The sequence below is a fragment of the Martes martes genome (assembly GCF_963455335.1).
Source record: "Martes martes genome assembly, chromosome: 12".
NCBI lineage: Eukaryota > Metazoa > Chordata > Mammalia > Carnivora > Mustelidae > Martes > Martes martes.
Genome location: NC_137900.1, coordinates 16,833,041 through 16,849,401, shown reverse-complemented (window position 1 = coordinate 16,849,401; position 16,361 = coordinate 16,833,041). Strand labels below are relative to the sequence as shown.

At 39.1% G+C, this 16,361-nt stretch overlaps 1 protein-coding gene across 2 annotated transcripts in view; it reads right to left on the bottom strand.

The window, feature by feature from the left end:
* PCSK5 (proprotein convertase subtilisin/kexin type 5) overlaps positions 1-16,361 on the bottom strand; it is a gene marked incomplete at both ends in the record, with an annotated part of 451,941 nt that overhangs the window by 70,939 nt on the left and 364,641 nt on the right. For both annotated transcript variants that reach the window (XM_080819754.1, XM_080819755.1), the window contains one exon: positions 15,384-15,452. In XM_080819754.1, coding sequence (XP_080675880.1) covers positions 15,384-15,452 — 69 coding nt within the window. The remainder of the gene's footprint in view (positions 1-15,383; positions 15,453-16,361) is intronic.

The window sequence follows — 16,361 nt, the reverse complement described above, 5'->3', positions numbered from 1 at the left end:
CTTGGTGCTCTCTTCTCTAAAAGGGAGAGAAGGATTTCAAACAGAGAGGATCGTGCGGAGGATTAAATAAATATCATGTTTGCAAAGTGCCCACCTAGCTGAGCACCTGGCATGAGGTTGACAATAAGTTATTATTATTACAGTGTATCTGCCTCTGCTCCAGTTTCCATTCTCAGCAAAGTATTCTAAGCATTTGAAATTACATGTTTCTCTGCCCCTTCTTCATCAGCGATTGTGTATCCCCATCTTAATCAACTCTGATTGCCTATTGGGATCGCTCGGGGAGTTTTCAAAAAACACTGTTGCCTGTGACTTCCCCCGGACCGATGAAATCAGAAACAGCGGGAGCCGGTCCCAACATTGCATTTTACAGCTCCCCGGGCAATTTGAATGTTCATTTAGGGCCGAGAGCCACTGGCCTTCCCCAACTATGTGCAAGCCCTTTGAGAGCAGAGAACATGCTTTACGCTTTTTCATATCCCCATCTCAGCCTGATGTAGATGCTCAGCAAATATTTCTTGAACCAGATTTTTAAAAATGAAAGAAAGTTGTCCAAATCCCCAAGACTGGGCTCATATGGACACATTCCTTGGGCAGCAGATAAAGGCAAGGGCACTAGCCCATTGTTATTCTCACACCGGGGATTTGAAAGAGTGGGGTAAAGAAAGGTCACGGTCCTTTCAGCTGACAGTTCACCACCCACTGACCACATGTCACTCATCGCTGGACCTTCTTTTGACTCTTCAGTTGCCAAGGGATCAGAGAAGTGAGAGCAGAATACTTTTAAGAGACTCCATCAACTCAAAAAGAAATAGCAACTCCTTCAAAAGAATTCCTTTGATAGAAGGAGGAAGACAGACTCTGCCAAGGGAAGATAATAGATAGGCGAGGCCAGAGGGACAGAAGAGAGAAATCAGGAAAACACAGCAGGCACGTGTTTGGGACAATTTCGTGCACAAACATATGATGTGAGACCTAAGCACACACTAGCTGCGGTCCCCATCATCGCCAGGGTGTTCGCTGTGTTAGTGTTTGTCTTTTTGGCAGGCACATGGCAAGATGGCATTTCCCCATCCCGTGAGCTCAGGGATGGTCTCGTGACTTGCTTTGGCCAAAATATATGTGAATAGACGTTACAAGTGCCACATCTTGGGGACAGCATTAAGAGCCGGTATACTTTCTTTTGCCATAACGAGGTAGTGAGTGCTCCACGAACCCGAGTCCTGGGTTGATGATTGTGAAGAGCAGAGCTCCCAGCTGACCCACAATGTGGATGTGGCACGAGTGAAAAACACCGTTGTTGCTTTAAGTTCTTGAGATTTGGGGGTCTTCTGTGATCAGGGCACAACCCTGCCTATCCTAGCTTGTGCTTGCGACAAAGAGTTTCTAAGCCAACAGAGTAAAACAAAGTTATTCATGAGTTGCTTGGGGCTGTCTAACTGCTCTGACTTCCTACAGGCATAAAATGGGTCAAGTTTCAACACCTCCCCACTCCTCAGTGTCTGCATCTGAAGAAATCATTGGATCGTAGATGTGAGAACACATCATCTAACATTAAGGGTTTAGCGGTGCGCTGGTGAGTGATGGAGCTTGATAAACACTAGGGTATATGGCCCTATTTTTTTGTGGGATAAATTGAGCAAGTGACAGGACAGCAGCAAGCACAAAACTGTGCGATAAATATTTGCTAAGTGAGTTAATGAGGAAAGGTGGGATGAGTAAGAGATGAGGCACTTAGGAACTGCTGCAAATTCTTCCAACATTGGATTCTCTCTTTTTTAAGGTTTTATTTATTCATTTTATGGAGGGGTGGGGAAGAAGCAGACAGGGAGGGAGAAGGATAAACAGACTGCATGCTGAGCGTGGAGCCCTATGGCGGGGCTCGATCCCACGACCCTGAGATCATGACCTGAGCTGAAATCAGGAGTCAGGCACTCAACCTGTGCTCCTGAGGTTTTGTTTTTTTCAAAACCCTCATCTCTGAAAGGAGGTATCATTTAGAAAATGTGGGGAGAGGGAGGCTCTCATGAAAAATAAAAACAAGCAGTTTATGCTTTTTTTTAAAGGCAGGACTGTCTAATGGAGTTGGCTTATTTCTCTTTTCGTCAGCAAACTGGTGACAGTGCATTTAGACTCCAATCCTTCTTCTGAAGCTGGACTGTGTTTGGCCTTTTAAAGACCAGAGCCATCCTGGACTAGCCATGGAGCTGATCTAGGAAGCCACCTGGGTCATGCACTAAGGTTGGCCAGGCAGTGGGTGATGCCTTTGGTTTGGAAGGTACCCAAACTGTTTGATACTATATTTTTCCCCATGAACATTTTTGGAAAAGGTCCAATGGGAGATATGGGTACAAGTGAACTAGAGATCTGTGATCACAATATATGACTTGAAAAACCCTGTATGTTTGCCTCATTGGAAAACTAGAACTTGAACTTCTTGTCTCAGACGTTTGTTTCTTCTATGAATGAGGTCTCACTCCTTTATCGAAAGATAAAGTAGCAATGGTAAATGAGATTGGTTCTCTAATTCCTGGACCTGAAGTTTGAATTTAACCTGGGACAGGGTGGAGAGAATGCACTTCATATTCATGTGGAGGAGAGAGGGTTTTATCCTCTTGGAACCTAGTTTTGTCAAAGAGCAAAGGAATTTCTGTGGAGGCGAATAAAACTGCGGAGGTTAAGGGCAGCGGAAGAATCTGGAGCTAATTGAGAGCATGCCTGCCTACTTTCAGTTATGGATTCCCCTGTCTGCTCTGCCCAGTGTCAGAACATTCCAGATGTAGGTTCTCAAAGCTGACAGTTTCAGGTGAACAACGATGCCAATTCAATTTCCACAGCTATAATCAACAGTTTGACTGTTTGACTGGGACATTCACTCATGTCATTGGGCATAAAGCTGTAGCCCAACAAAGTACAATGGTGGTTGTGTGTAGAACTGAGGGAGGGGGCGGGGAGTAAGGTTTTCTTTTATCTTTTTATGATTCCATGGAGCCCAATACTAATATGCTTTTCTCTAGAATTAGAAGAGAAGAGCGTTTGGTGGTATGGGTAGAAGAGTTGTAAAACACATGGGTTTGGGTCTTGGGCTTTGCAGAATCAATTCCTGGTTTATCAGTTACCAGCCCTGTGCATGACCTTACGCAAGTTGCTTGACTGTTCAAAGCTAAATTTGTTCATCTGCAAAATGTGAACAACGATGACATCTACTCTGTAGAGTTAAAAGAGGAAATATGCTTAAGGAATTTAGTATAGCACCTGGAACATTAGGTAAGCATACCATAAATGCTAAAGCAATTAGCTTGCTGTTATAGTTAGGCCATGGAGGGACAGGAAAGAGGGGGATTAATAGGTTTACTCTAACCTTGTGCTTTTTCTGTCAGACTTAATTGAAATATTTTTGTAATGTAACATTTGCCCTTTGCATGAATTTTGACAAATGTGTAGTCATATAATCACCCCTGATAATCAAGACATAGGACATTTCCAACATGCCAAATAGTTGCCTCCTACCCTTTATGATGATGACATGGTTATTATGAACTGAAGTCCTTAATGTCCTCAGATTTCCTTAGTTTTTACCTCGTGTCTTTGTCTATCCCAGAATGCCCTCCAGGACACTACATTGCATACAGCTGTCTTGTCTCCTTGGGCTTTTCTTGACTGTGACAGTTTCTCAGACTTGACCTGTTTGATGACCTTTACGGGTATTTGACAAAAGACCTCTCCGTTGGGCTTTGTCATGTTTTTCTCATAATCAACCTGGGGGTGTGGGTTTTGGGGTAGAAGACCACAGAGGTGAAGTGCCATTCTCATGACATCATGTCAAAGGTATATGCTAATTTTTTTTAAAGATTTTATCTATTTATTTATTTGACACAGGGCAAGAGAGTGTGCAAGCAGAGGGAGGAGCAGAGGGAGAAGGCAAGCAGACTTGGCACTCAGCATGGAGCCTGACGCAGGGCTCCATCCCCTGCCCCTGAGATCATGACCTGAGCGGAAGTCAAGAGTTGGATGCTTTACCCACTGAGCTACCCAGGCACCCTGGGTGTGTGCTATTAATCTAACACTATTGGTGTTGACCTGATCACAAGGATGAGGTCATGCTTGCTAGGTATTTCCACTATAAAGTTCTCCCCTCCTCCCTTCCCTGCTGTGTTCTTGGAAGGAAGTCACTGTGTGACATCTGCACTTAGGGGATGGAGAGTTATGCCCCACTTCCTGGGGGGAGGAGTGCCAAATAAGTTACTTGGAATTCTTTTGCCCTGAAGATTCGTCCCTTCTTCTCCATTTACTTATTTATTCAACTATTTATTTATTTATATTGATTACAAACTCATGAATTTTTATTTTATACTTTGGTTTTAAGCTAATACTACTCTATTTATATTATTGCTTAAATTGTCCCACTTTGGCTCTTGGGAACTCTTTCAGGTCTTCCCTATGTCCCATTGAGATACCCCCCAGCACTGTGGAGTCCTTCTTTCTTGGAGGACTTCCTCATTTTCTATCACTACAAGATGCTGCAGGTTCATCTTGTATATTTCCTGCCCAGGCCCAGAATCAGCCAGTTCTCCATGAGCCTCAGTGTCCTTTTTTGGAGATTGGCATTAGGAAATCAAAATTTGGACCCGTGGTGTGCTCATTGCTACTCAGATGTCGTTGTTTCTATATCCTCTTAGCTGACAGAGCACGAAGTACTTTTATTCCTCCAACTTAAAAAAAAAAAAAAGTTTTTCTTAAGCTACAGAATGGCTGAGATCGTGCAGTGAATAATTTTATGTGCTTTAGCTAGATCTTCCCCCCGAACCGTTTGAAAATAATTTGTAGACATCATGACATTTTATCCCTAAATACCTTTTCATCCATCTCTTACACAAAGAACCAGTTCCTATGTAATACAACACAATGGTCACAGCTGAGGGAATATTAATTCAGTATTATTCAATTATATTCAGATATTCTTAATGGTCCCCCAAAGATTTTTTTTAAAACTTTAAAAATCCAGGGTACCTGGATGGCTTAGTGTGTTGAACCACTGCCTTTGGCTCAGGTCATGATCTCAGGGTCCTGGGATCAAGCCCCAAATCGGGCTCTCTGCTCAGCGGGGAGCCTGCTTCTCACCCCCCCGCCCCCATCTGCCTCTCTGCCTACTTGTGATCTCTTTCTCTGTCAAATAAATAAATAAAATCCTTTAATAAAAAACTTTGAAAATTCAGGCTCCAATAAATATTTACACATTTTCTTAGTTGTTTTGGCTCATTATTCTCTGGATTAATTCCCTTTCTGTTTTTTCATTCTGGTTTTTTTTTTTTTTTTTTTAAGAGTGTGGGTCAGTTGTCTTATCACTATCCCACATTCTGGATTTATCATCAGGCCAGTGATCTTCAAGCTAAGTAAGGGTTTCTCAACCTCAGCATTGACATTTTGGACCAGATAATTCTTTGTTATTGGGGCCAGTCCTGTGCATTATAGAAGGTTTGGAAACATCCCTGATGCTTGTAACTAGATGCAAGTAACAACGCCCCAGTCATGACGAACAAAAATGTCTCAAAACATTGACAAATGTCCCTGGGGTCATAGTTGCCTCCAGTTGAGAAGCATTGGTCTAGACAAGGATACTAGGATACTAAGTAATGTTGTGTAATGTTGTCAAGGATACTAGGTAATGTTGTGTACTCCTTAATGTATCACATCAGGAAATACATGGTATCAAGTTGGGTGGAACTTACGATACCAAGTATAATAACTTAAGTTGGTAACCAGCAAATCCCTCCATTGTAATTAACTATAGAAGTACTTTGAGTCTCTATAATCATCCTGTTCCGTTTTTCATCTAATGATTTTAGCATCCACTGATGACTCTCTTTTGAGTCAATACACTAGGGGATGTAAAATGATAATTTTCTACTTCTTTCCTTGCATACAAGTCAGCTGAAACTCTTGTAAAGAGCCTTTCCCTTTATTTTCCCTAAATCTTCCTTTCTCTCTTCTTTAAATATTATTTTGCTGCATAGATTATTTTATTAATTGAATTGTGATTCTTCATCATCCTTATGTTTTGATGATCCAATTATCCCAAATTGGCCAGTGGGAAGCATTCACACTAATTACTCTGTCATTTCTTATGAATATGTAAACCAGTTACAATGATTCAAATGAAAACTGTACAAAGATACACCTAGAGTAGCTTCCCTTCCATCTCCTTCACCTCTTTCTGTATAGGTAACATTCTCATTGGTATTCTGGTTTATTATTATTTTTTTTAATTAAAAATTTTTTAAAAATTATTTATTTATTTGTCAGAGGGAGAGAGAGAGAAAGAGAGAACTAGCAGGGGTGGCGGCAGGCAGAGGGAGAAGCAGACTCCCCACCTAGCAAGGAGCCCAATGCATGACTTGATCCCAGGACCCTGGAATCATGACCTGAGCCAAAGACAGATGCCCAACCAACTGAGCCACCCAGGCATCCCTTTCTGGTTTATTCTTTCTGTATTTCTTATTCAAAAATTAGTAAAAAAATGTATATGAGCACACATGTCTATTCAAAAGGTAGTTTACTGTGTATGTTTTTTGCACCTCGCCTTCCACTTAACAGTACCTAGTGAAATCACTATCAGCTCATATAGACCTCCTTTGCTCTTTCTATGGCCACACAGCCCTCCCTAGTGCATGTGTACCTTACTTTATGCAACCGGCCCTCCATGCATGAGCATTTGGGATGTTTCAAATAGTTTACTACCACAGATGATGCCACAGAGAGTTACATGTGAATATCATGTTTTGAATTTGTGGATGTGTATCCTCAGGGTAAATTCCCAGAAGAGATGCTGTAGGGAAAGGATAAATGCATAAGTAATTGTGTTCTAGACTGCCAAATCTCCCTCCACAGTTGTTGTGATATTCTTCCTACCAGTAATAAACCAGAGCATTTGTTTTCCTACAGCCTTGTCTGTATAAAGCATTGTAAGCTTATGACTTTTTGCCAAGCTGACATGCGAGAAATGGTATGTCATGGTAGTTTTACTTTGCATTTCCTGTAAAATGAACGAGGTTAAGCATCTCTTTTTATGCTTAAGGGCAATTTGTTGCACATGATTTTAAAAACCTACTTCTTTCTCCTTCATTTCTTGGCTGTTACCCTAGATCAGGCTCCCGTGACTTACTACCCAGATTTCTGCAATAATCTTCTGCTGATTTCCCTGCCTGCTGTCATTCTCCCTTTCAGTTATCCTGAACACAGTTAACACAGTTACCAAGTTTATCTTCTTAAAACACTTCTGCAAAACATTCTTTCTCTCTCTCTCATTTTAAAGAACTTTTAATTAGTCCCTTTAGCCACAGAATAGTTTTAAACTCAGTAATCCAGAATTCAAGATATGGTTTCTACTTCTGTAAACTTCTCTTTGTTTATTCTCTTATATTTACTTAACAGTACCCCCCCCCCAACTTATCTGTGGAGTATATGTTCCAAGACTCCTGTGGATGCCTGCAACCATGGGTAAAACCAAACACTAGGTGTACTATGTTTTTTCCTAGATGTACATACCTAGGGTAAAGTTGAATTTATAAATGAGGCATAGTAAGAGATTAACACTAATAGAATAGAATAATTATAATAATGTACTGTCATAGAAGTTATGTGAATGTGGTCTTTCTCTCTCTTAAAAATAGCTTATTGTGGGGCAGCCCGGGTGGCTCAGTGAGTTAAGCCTCTGCCTTCGGCCCAGGTCATGATCTCAAGGTCCTGGGATCGAGCCCAGCATCGGGCTCCCTGCTCAGCGGGGAGCCTGCTTCCCCCTCTCTCTCTGCCTGCCTCTCTGCCTACTTGTGATCTCTCTCTCTGTTAAATAAATAAAATCTTTTTTTTAAAAAAAATAGCTTATTGTACCGTACTCCCCCTTTCTGAGATGATAAAGTACGATGTGGTGAGATGAAGTGAGGAGAATGACAAAGGCATCGTGACGTAGCTTTAGGTGACCGCTGACCTTCTGGCAACACGTCAGAAGGGGGATTGTATGCTTCTGGACCCCAACTGACTGCGAAAAACTGAAACCGTGGAATGTGAATCTGTGGCTGGGGGGCCAACTATATTGTATTCCTTCTGCAAAATTGGTACATTCAGTGTCCTAAAATCCATGGCAAAAATTCTTCCTTCCAGACCTTTTTCCTGCTGCTTTCCGGTTTGAAAGCCCCTCCATCCTGCAGCTCTGCCTTCTTAGCTGTTTAAATCCCGTGCAAACTCCCACTCCGTCCTCTTGGAAGCCTTCCTTGACCACTTCAGTGCCCAGATGTTCCCTCCTCTTCTAGATTCTATTGCTACGAATGTCTGTCCCCTTATTTGGCACTGAATTTATATGAGCTTTATCTTGTAAAGAGTGTTTATTATTTAAGTATAGTTGATATACAGTGTTATATTAGTTGAGGGGCACAACACAGTGATTTAACAATTCTATACATTACACGATGCACACAGTGATACAAAGGTGGTCACCATCTGTCCCTTTACAGTGTTATTACAGTATGATTGAGTATATTCCCTATGCTGTACGTTCTTTCTCTGTGACCTATTTATTGTATAACTGGAAGTTTATACCTCTTATCCCCTTCACCTGTTTTGCCTACTCCCCACCCTCCTCCTCTCTGCCAACCACCGATTTGTTCTCTGTATTTATGAGTCTGGTTTTTTTTGTTTTGTTTTGTTTTGTTTTTTAGATTCCATGTATAAGTAAAATCATATGGTTTCACTTAATGTCATATCCTCTAGGTCCATCTGTGTTGTCACAAATGGCAAAGACTCATTTTTATGGCTGTATAATATTCCTGTGCGTGCGTGCGTGCGTGTGTGTGTGTGTGTGTGTGTACACATCACACCCTCTTTATCCATTCATCTACTGATGTACTTGGGTGGCTTCCCTATTTTGGCTAGGGTAAATAATGCTGCAGTAAACATCGGGATGCTTTTATCTTTACAGGTAGTGTTTTTATCTTCTTTGGATAAATAATAGTGGAATTACTGGATTGTATCCTAGTCCTGTTTTTAATTTTCAGAAGAAACTTCGTACTGTTTTTCACAGTGGCTCTACCAATTTATAGTCCTATCAACAGTGCACAGGGGTTCCTTTTTCTCCACATCCTCCTCAACATTTGTTACTTCTTGTCTTTCTGATTGTAGCCATTCTGACAGGTGTAAGGTAATATCTCCTTCTGGTTTTAATTTGCTTCTCTTTAATAATTAGGTATGGTGAGCATATTTTCATGTGTCTGCCATCTGTATGTCTTCTTAAGAAAAATGTCTATTCAAGTCCTCTGCCCATTTTTAAACTGGATTGTTCAGGGTTTTTTTGGTGTTGAGTTGTATAAGTTCTTTATGTGTTTTGGATTTTAACACTTTATTGGATGTGTATGATTGGCAAATACCTTCTCCCATTCAGCAGGTTGCCTTTTCATTTTGTCGATGGCTTTCTTTGCTGTGCAAAACCTTTTTATTTTGGTGTAGTGTTGATGGTTTATTTTTGCTTTTGTACCCCTTGCTTGAGGAGATATATCCATAAATATTTTGCTAAAGCTAGTGTCAAAAAGACTACTAACTATATTTTCTTTTGGGAGTTTGATGGTTTCAGGTCTTTAATCCATTTGGAGTTTATTTTTATGTGTGGTCTATGAAAGTGGGCCACTCTGATTCTTTTGGATGGAGCTGTCTAGATCTCCCAGCACCATTTGTTGAAGAGACTTCCTATTTTGTATTTTTGCCTCCTTTGTCATAGATTAATTGCCTATCTAGGCGTCAGTTTATTTCTGGGCTCTCTATTCTGTTCTGTTGCTCTCTGTGTCTATTTTTGTGCCAGTACCATACAGTTTTGATTATTATCGCTTTCTAGTATATCTTGAGATCACGGAGCATGATACCTGCAGCTCTGTTTTCTCTCATGATTACTTTGGCTATTTGTGTTCTTTGGGGGTTCCATATAAATTTTAGGATTATTTGTTTTAGTTTTATTATAAATACTGTTGGTATTTTGATAGGGATCGCACTGAATCTATAGAGTATTTTGTGTGGTATGGACATTTAACAATATTAAGTTTTCCAGTCCATGAGTATGGAATATCTTTCCATTTGTTTATGTTATCTTCACTTTATTTCATCACTGTCTCGTAGCTTGCAGAGTACAGGTCTTTCACCTATTGGGTTAACTTTATTCCTAGGTATTTAATTTTTTGATGCAGTTGTAAATTGGATTGTTTTCTTAAATTCTTTCTGCTACTTTGTTATTAGCATATAAAAATGCAACAGATGTCTGTATATCGATTTTATATCCTGCATCTTTACTGAATTCATTTATTCTATCAGATTTTTTGGTGGAGTCTTTAGAATTTTGTATATATCTGGTATCATGTCCTCTGCACATAGTGACGGTTTTACTTCTTCATTTCTGATTTGGATACATTTTACTTCTTTTTCTTTCCTAATTGTTGAGGCTAGGATGTCCAGTACTACATTGAAGACAAGTGGTAAGAGTAGACATTCTTTTCTTGTTCTTTTTTTTTTTTTTAAGATTTTATTCATATATTTGACAGAGAGAGATCACAAGTAGGCAGAGAGGCAGGCAGAGAGAGGGGGAAGCAGGCTCCCCGCTGAGCAGAGAGTCCGATGCGGGGCTCGATCCCAGGACCCTGAGACCATGACCTCAGCTGAAGGCAGAGGCTTAACCCACTGAGCCACCCAGGTACCCCTCTTTTCTTGTTCTTAATATTAGAGGAAAAGCTTTCAGTTTTCACCATTGAGTATGATATTAACTGTGGGTTTTATATGGCCTTTATTATGTTGAAGTATGTTCTCTGTTAGCCCATTCTGTTGAGAGTTTTTTTTTTTTTATCACAAATGGATGTTGAATTTTGTCTCATACTTTTTCTTATCTCTTGAGATGATCATATGTTTTTTAATCTTTTTCTTTGTTAATGTGATTATCAAGTTGATTGATTTATGAATATTGAACTATTCTTGCATCCTCAGAATAAATCCCACTTGATCCTTTGAAAATATTGTTGAGTTCAGTTTGCTACAACTTCGTTGAGGACTTCTGTAGCTATTTTTATTAGGGATAATGACCTATAGCTTTCTTTCTCTCTCTCTCTCTTTTTTTTTTTTGTAGTGTCTTCTGGTTTGGGTATTAGGGTAATGCTGGTCTCAGAGAATGAATTTGGGAGCTTTCCTTCCTCTTCTGTTTTTGGAACAGTTTGATCCTTATAGCCCTTTTCTTGTATTACAAGCACTTAAAATTTTTTTTAAAAAGATTTTATTTTTATTTATTTGTCAGAGACAGAGAGAGAGAGAGGGAGGGCACAGGCAGGCAGAGTGGCAGGCAGAGGCAGAGGGAGAAGCAGGCTCCCTGCCCAGCAAGGAGCCTGATTTGGGACTTGATCCCAGGACGCTGGGATCATGACCTGAGCCAAAGGCAGCCGCTTAACTGACTAAGCCACCCAAGCGTCCCAGCACTTAAAAATTTTAAATTTGTGTATATTTTTCTCTAAGAGTGGGGACTAAAGCTGTTTAAATGGGTGAAAATTAAGGGATTTTTATCACCTACTTCTAAGCCAAAATAAAGGTATGTTGATTTCTATTTTATTTACAAGGTAAGGAAGCAAACAGATCTTAGCGATTGGATTAAAATCAGTTATAAAGTCAGAGGGTTATAAGTATAGGCCCCAAATCTTAGGTTATAATCAAGTGTCATACCTATGACTATAGCCCCTAAATTAAAGCAAAAAAACAAAAAATCACACCTTAAGACACTAGGTAAAAATGACTCCTTTTACTTATTCTCTCAATTAATGAAGAAATATAATTTAGAAAACTTCAATTTATCTTAAAATTTCCATTCAAGATACCAGCTAGAAAGACAGAATTTCGCATCCAATCATCTTGGAGCCTGATGGTGTTATATAAAATGCTCTCTGTTTGTTTTTAGCCTAATCAAGAAGAGAAGTCTAAGGGAGAATAGATTGGTGGTTGCCAAAAGCAGAGGGTGAAGGATGTCAAAAGTTACAAACTTCTACTTATAAAATAAATAAATCCTGGGATGTAATGTGTAGCACGATGACTATAGTTAATAACAGTGCCCTGTATATTTGAGAGTTGTTAAGACGGTAGATTGTAAAAATTCTCATCACAAAAAAAAAAGTCTGTAACTCTAAGGTGACAACTATTAACTAGACTTATTGTGGTGATCACTGCACATGTAAATAAATTTTGAATCATTATTTGTACACCTGAAATGAATACAATTTTCTATGTCAATTATATCTCAAAAAAGAAGAGAAATCTAACCCCGTAATAATAAAAACACCCCTGTTTTATCCTAGAATAACAAATTCAGTATTTTCCTCAAAATACAACAGCCACTTTTGATCAAATTTCCTTTTCTCTTCTCTTTTTGGTAATTTTCCCTGAAATAATAAATATCTCCACCCAGGAACTAGACAAGATCAGAGTCAATCTGGAATTTGAGTTCTTTTATATTGGGTGTTAAAAATCTTAATCTATAGTTGCACCAAAGATCTGAAAAAGAATTAAAAAACTCAGAAAAAAAATTCCACCATCTCCAACAACTCACCTTTACATGATACAGAAGAAATGTCTCAAAGCAACTGATTTGACTTTTCTGTAACTCTTCTAGAGATTGTCTAGCTCAGGTTCAAAGATGAATCTACGTTATTAAAATGGAAGAAAACGGAGCTCTTTCTTTCTAAAGGATGATATCCCTTCTTACGAGAAGACTCTTGGGAAAACCTAAGGTAAATTATTCATATCTTTTAAAATTTATATTTGTATCTTAAAATTACAAAATTTGATAAGCCATGTCCCCTTCAAATCTCCCTTATAGTTCTAATATTTTATGAAAAATGATTTATTTCTTTATCATATGATTTATTTCCCCTTCTTGGCCCACACAGTTTGAATAGAGAAAACCTCATTTCTAGATCCCTGGATATCCTGAGCCATGCATCTCCACTTTAAGTTTTGGCAACTCTCAAATTCAGTTCAACAAACATAATACATGATAAATTTATTGTACCTTTATTATATCCTAGGCCTGCTGCTAGCTCTTTTCGTAGCACAGTGTGTAAGTCATAGAGCTTATGCTAAGTAGTTTAGTGAGGCAGAAAGGTATGTATGCACCAAATATTATACAGATCAGCTGTAAAAAATATTATCGCTGGCCTAGAAACAAGGGGAAGCAAGAAGAGATTTAACTCAGGTACAAAAACCGACAAAGACTCCACAAATAAGGTGATAATCGAATTCAGCCAGGGCAACCTAAAAATTCACAAGGTCCGATGTATAGAGACTTCATATGAGAAAATTTCTAACTTAAAATGAGAATTTAGCAGCGTTTAGAATGTCCTAGGCACTCTCCTGTGATCCCACGGAACACCGTACCTCTCTCTATTCTGGCAGCTTGCCTTGTAAAAGATTTAGTTCCAGGTAAGTTACATGGACCAGCCAGAGAGGGCCTTACAGTGGGATCACAACCATCTCAATTCTGAATTCCCGGTGCCGCAGAGAGCACTCAACACATTGTAAACCATTAAATTTTCGTAAAAGAGTAAATGAACTAAATGTTTCAGTAGCACTTTGCAGAGTGAATCAAACTTTCTAACTTACTTCTTTTTGCAAGTTGATTCTTTTGGATTTTAAGTCCCCAAGTGGCCTACGTCTGATATGGATTTTATTTTCCAGTGGCTGAACTTGGTCTTGTCTGGAGCTACATCAGCTAAGGGAAGGGTGGGCATAATGTAGATCCCTAGTGACCATGGTTGTCACTGTTTCCCGGTTTTGGGATTTTACAGGTAGGCACACACACACACACACACACACACACACACAATCACACAATCACACCCCTCTCTGTGATACACAAAGATGCTGGCATGTTCACACAACATACAATAACAACAAAGGTGCAAAAGGAAACCACAAAAATTAGCTGGAATATGAAATCTAATGGACGAATATAGTTTGGAATAGGCAAAATGGGAACTGAAGATAGTCAGGACATTTATCCCACCTCCTGTCACTTCACAAGATAACTCTGGAATTTGCTTATCTTTTCAATTTTAGTACTTTTATTACGTCTGTTTAGGTCTATTTTTGCTTCCCAGAAAATTAGCACTTTTGCCTTTAAATCTCTTACTCTAAATGTTAACCCCTTCCTAAGTGTGATTTCATTATTAGATTTTATTTTCCAATGACATATGCCCCACTTCATAGTGGAAAGTAATGGGAGAATGGCATTCAAGTTTCTAAAACCTCTGTTTCATTATGATATTGTAAAAATGCATCATTTCCATTGAGGGCAGAGAGAATCTGTGACAGCCATCAGATAAATTATAATTCGTGTATAATATTTAAGAATTCAAGGAAATCCTTTAGGTAAAGTCGATAAAAAGTCTACTTAATCCTGGCACAGCCTGACCTCTTGCAATCTCATGAGTGTTTGCTGAAGCCTTGGCTTCACGAGGCAGCTTATTAGAAAGGTAATTCTCAGGCCTGACCCAGACCTGTGAATCAGAATTTGCATTTTGACAAATCCCCCATGGGATTTGTGTGCACATTAAAGTTTTAGAAGGAGGAGTTAGCCAGTCATAGAGAAACTCCATGAACAGAAATTACTCTGTCTTTAATTTAGTTTGGGTTTCCTCCCAAAGATCTACAGACCCAAGCATTAATAATTTTCAGTATCTTGACTAAACTTACATTAAGATACATTCCTGGAATTTGGTGGCCTCCCTATATTTCACTTTATATCCAGTTCAATGGTTCTGTGTTGTACAGACTGTCCGTCTCCTCCTTGCCACAGGAAAACCAGGCATGCATGGGGAGAAAGGGATCAGTGATTTGAATTAAAGAATGATATGGAAGACTGATGAGGACTGTTCATTGTATGGTGGGGATTTCAACTTGGTCACCACATTGCTTTCTTCTCGAAGAGTTGTCTTAGGCTTCAGCCAATGGAGTCATTTCCACAAAGGAAAACCCCCAAACTTGGGGGTTTGTGAATAACAAGCCGAAAGAGTTAGATTAATTAGGCATTTCTTTGCTTGAGTTTCTTTCTCCCACCATGGTTCATCTCTTTATTTGTGACCCTGAGAAGCCAATGAGAGGCCACATCCTATGTAACTGGAAACATGGTTGCTGAAGGTATCCCTTGCCAGATAGCTAATGACCAGAGGAAAAGATGCCTGTCCTTTCCTTTAACTTGGGTTTACTGGTGATAACAATGACATTCCTGCTGAAAAAATTAAGAGGTGTGGGAAAAAAGAGAAAAAACAAAACAAAACAAAAACTATGTCAACTCTTAAGGTAACAAAAAAAATGTGGCATACCCAAGCTGCATCCCAGACATCCTTCTTCACAAGGGACGCATTCTTCATAGTCTGGGTCTTGAACTTCACCTATATAGGAAGAGTGAGAAATAACGATTCATTTTTGCTGAGTGGAGATGCATTCATTGCTATGAAAATATGTTGGCGTATAACTTGTTTTCTGCCCTTTCCTTTTCTCGGAGACAACAAATTTTAATTCTCTTAGCTGTTTCTTTGTTTTTACCTTCAGATGTCTAAATGACATGATTATGATGCTACCTCCCTCTTGATTTTATTCTTAGGCATTATCTGTAGTGGTAAACACTAGTTTTGTTTCACCACTATTCCAACAGACATAGACATACTTTTCATCCTCCCAAATGATAAATTTTGCTTGATTAATATTCAGTATTTATAGTGTTCGTGGTATTTGTAGTATGATTGTACTATTATTATTCATATTTTGATGATATTTGGGCTCTTGTATACCTTTTTGTTTTCTCTTATGCTGCTATTTTTCTGACTTCCTTATTTATTTTTACAGTATCTGTCCTTAATTCATCCTCAACTGTATGAGTAGAAATCTCTCAGCTCTTGCATTAGTTTATTTTGTTTGTTTATTTTTATTTTTTTTATTGTGTTATGTTAGTCACTATACAGCATTAGTTTTTGATGTAGTGTTCCAAGATTCATTGTTTATGTATAACATCCAGTGCTCCATGCAGTATGTGTCCTCCTTAATATTCACCACCAGGCTCACCTGTCTCTCCACCTCCTCCCCTCTAAACCCTCAGTTTGTTTCTCAGAGTCCACAGTCTCTCATGGTTCATCTCCCTCTTCAATTGCCCCTGCTTCACTTTTCATTTCCTTCTCCTCATGTCCTCCATGTTATTCCTTATGTTCCACAAGTAAGTGAAACCATATGATAATTGACTCTCTTTGCTTGACTTATTTCACTTAGCACAATCTCTTCCACTCTCGTCCATGCTTATACAAAAG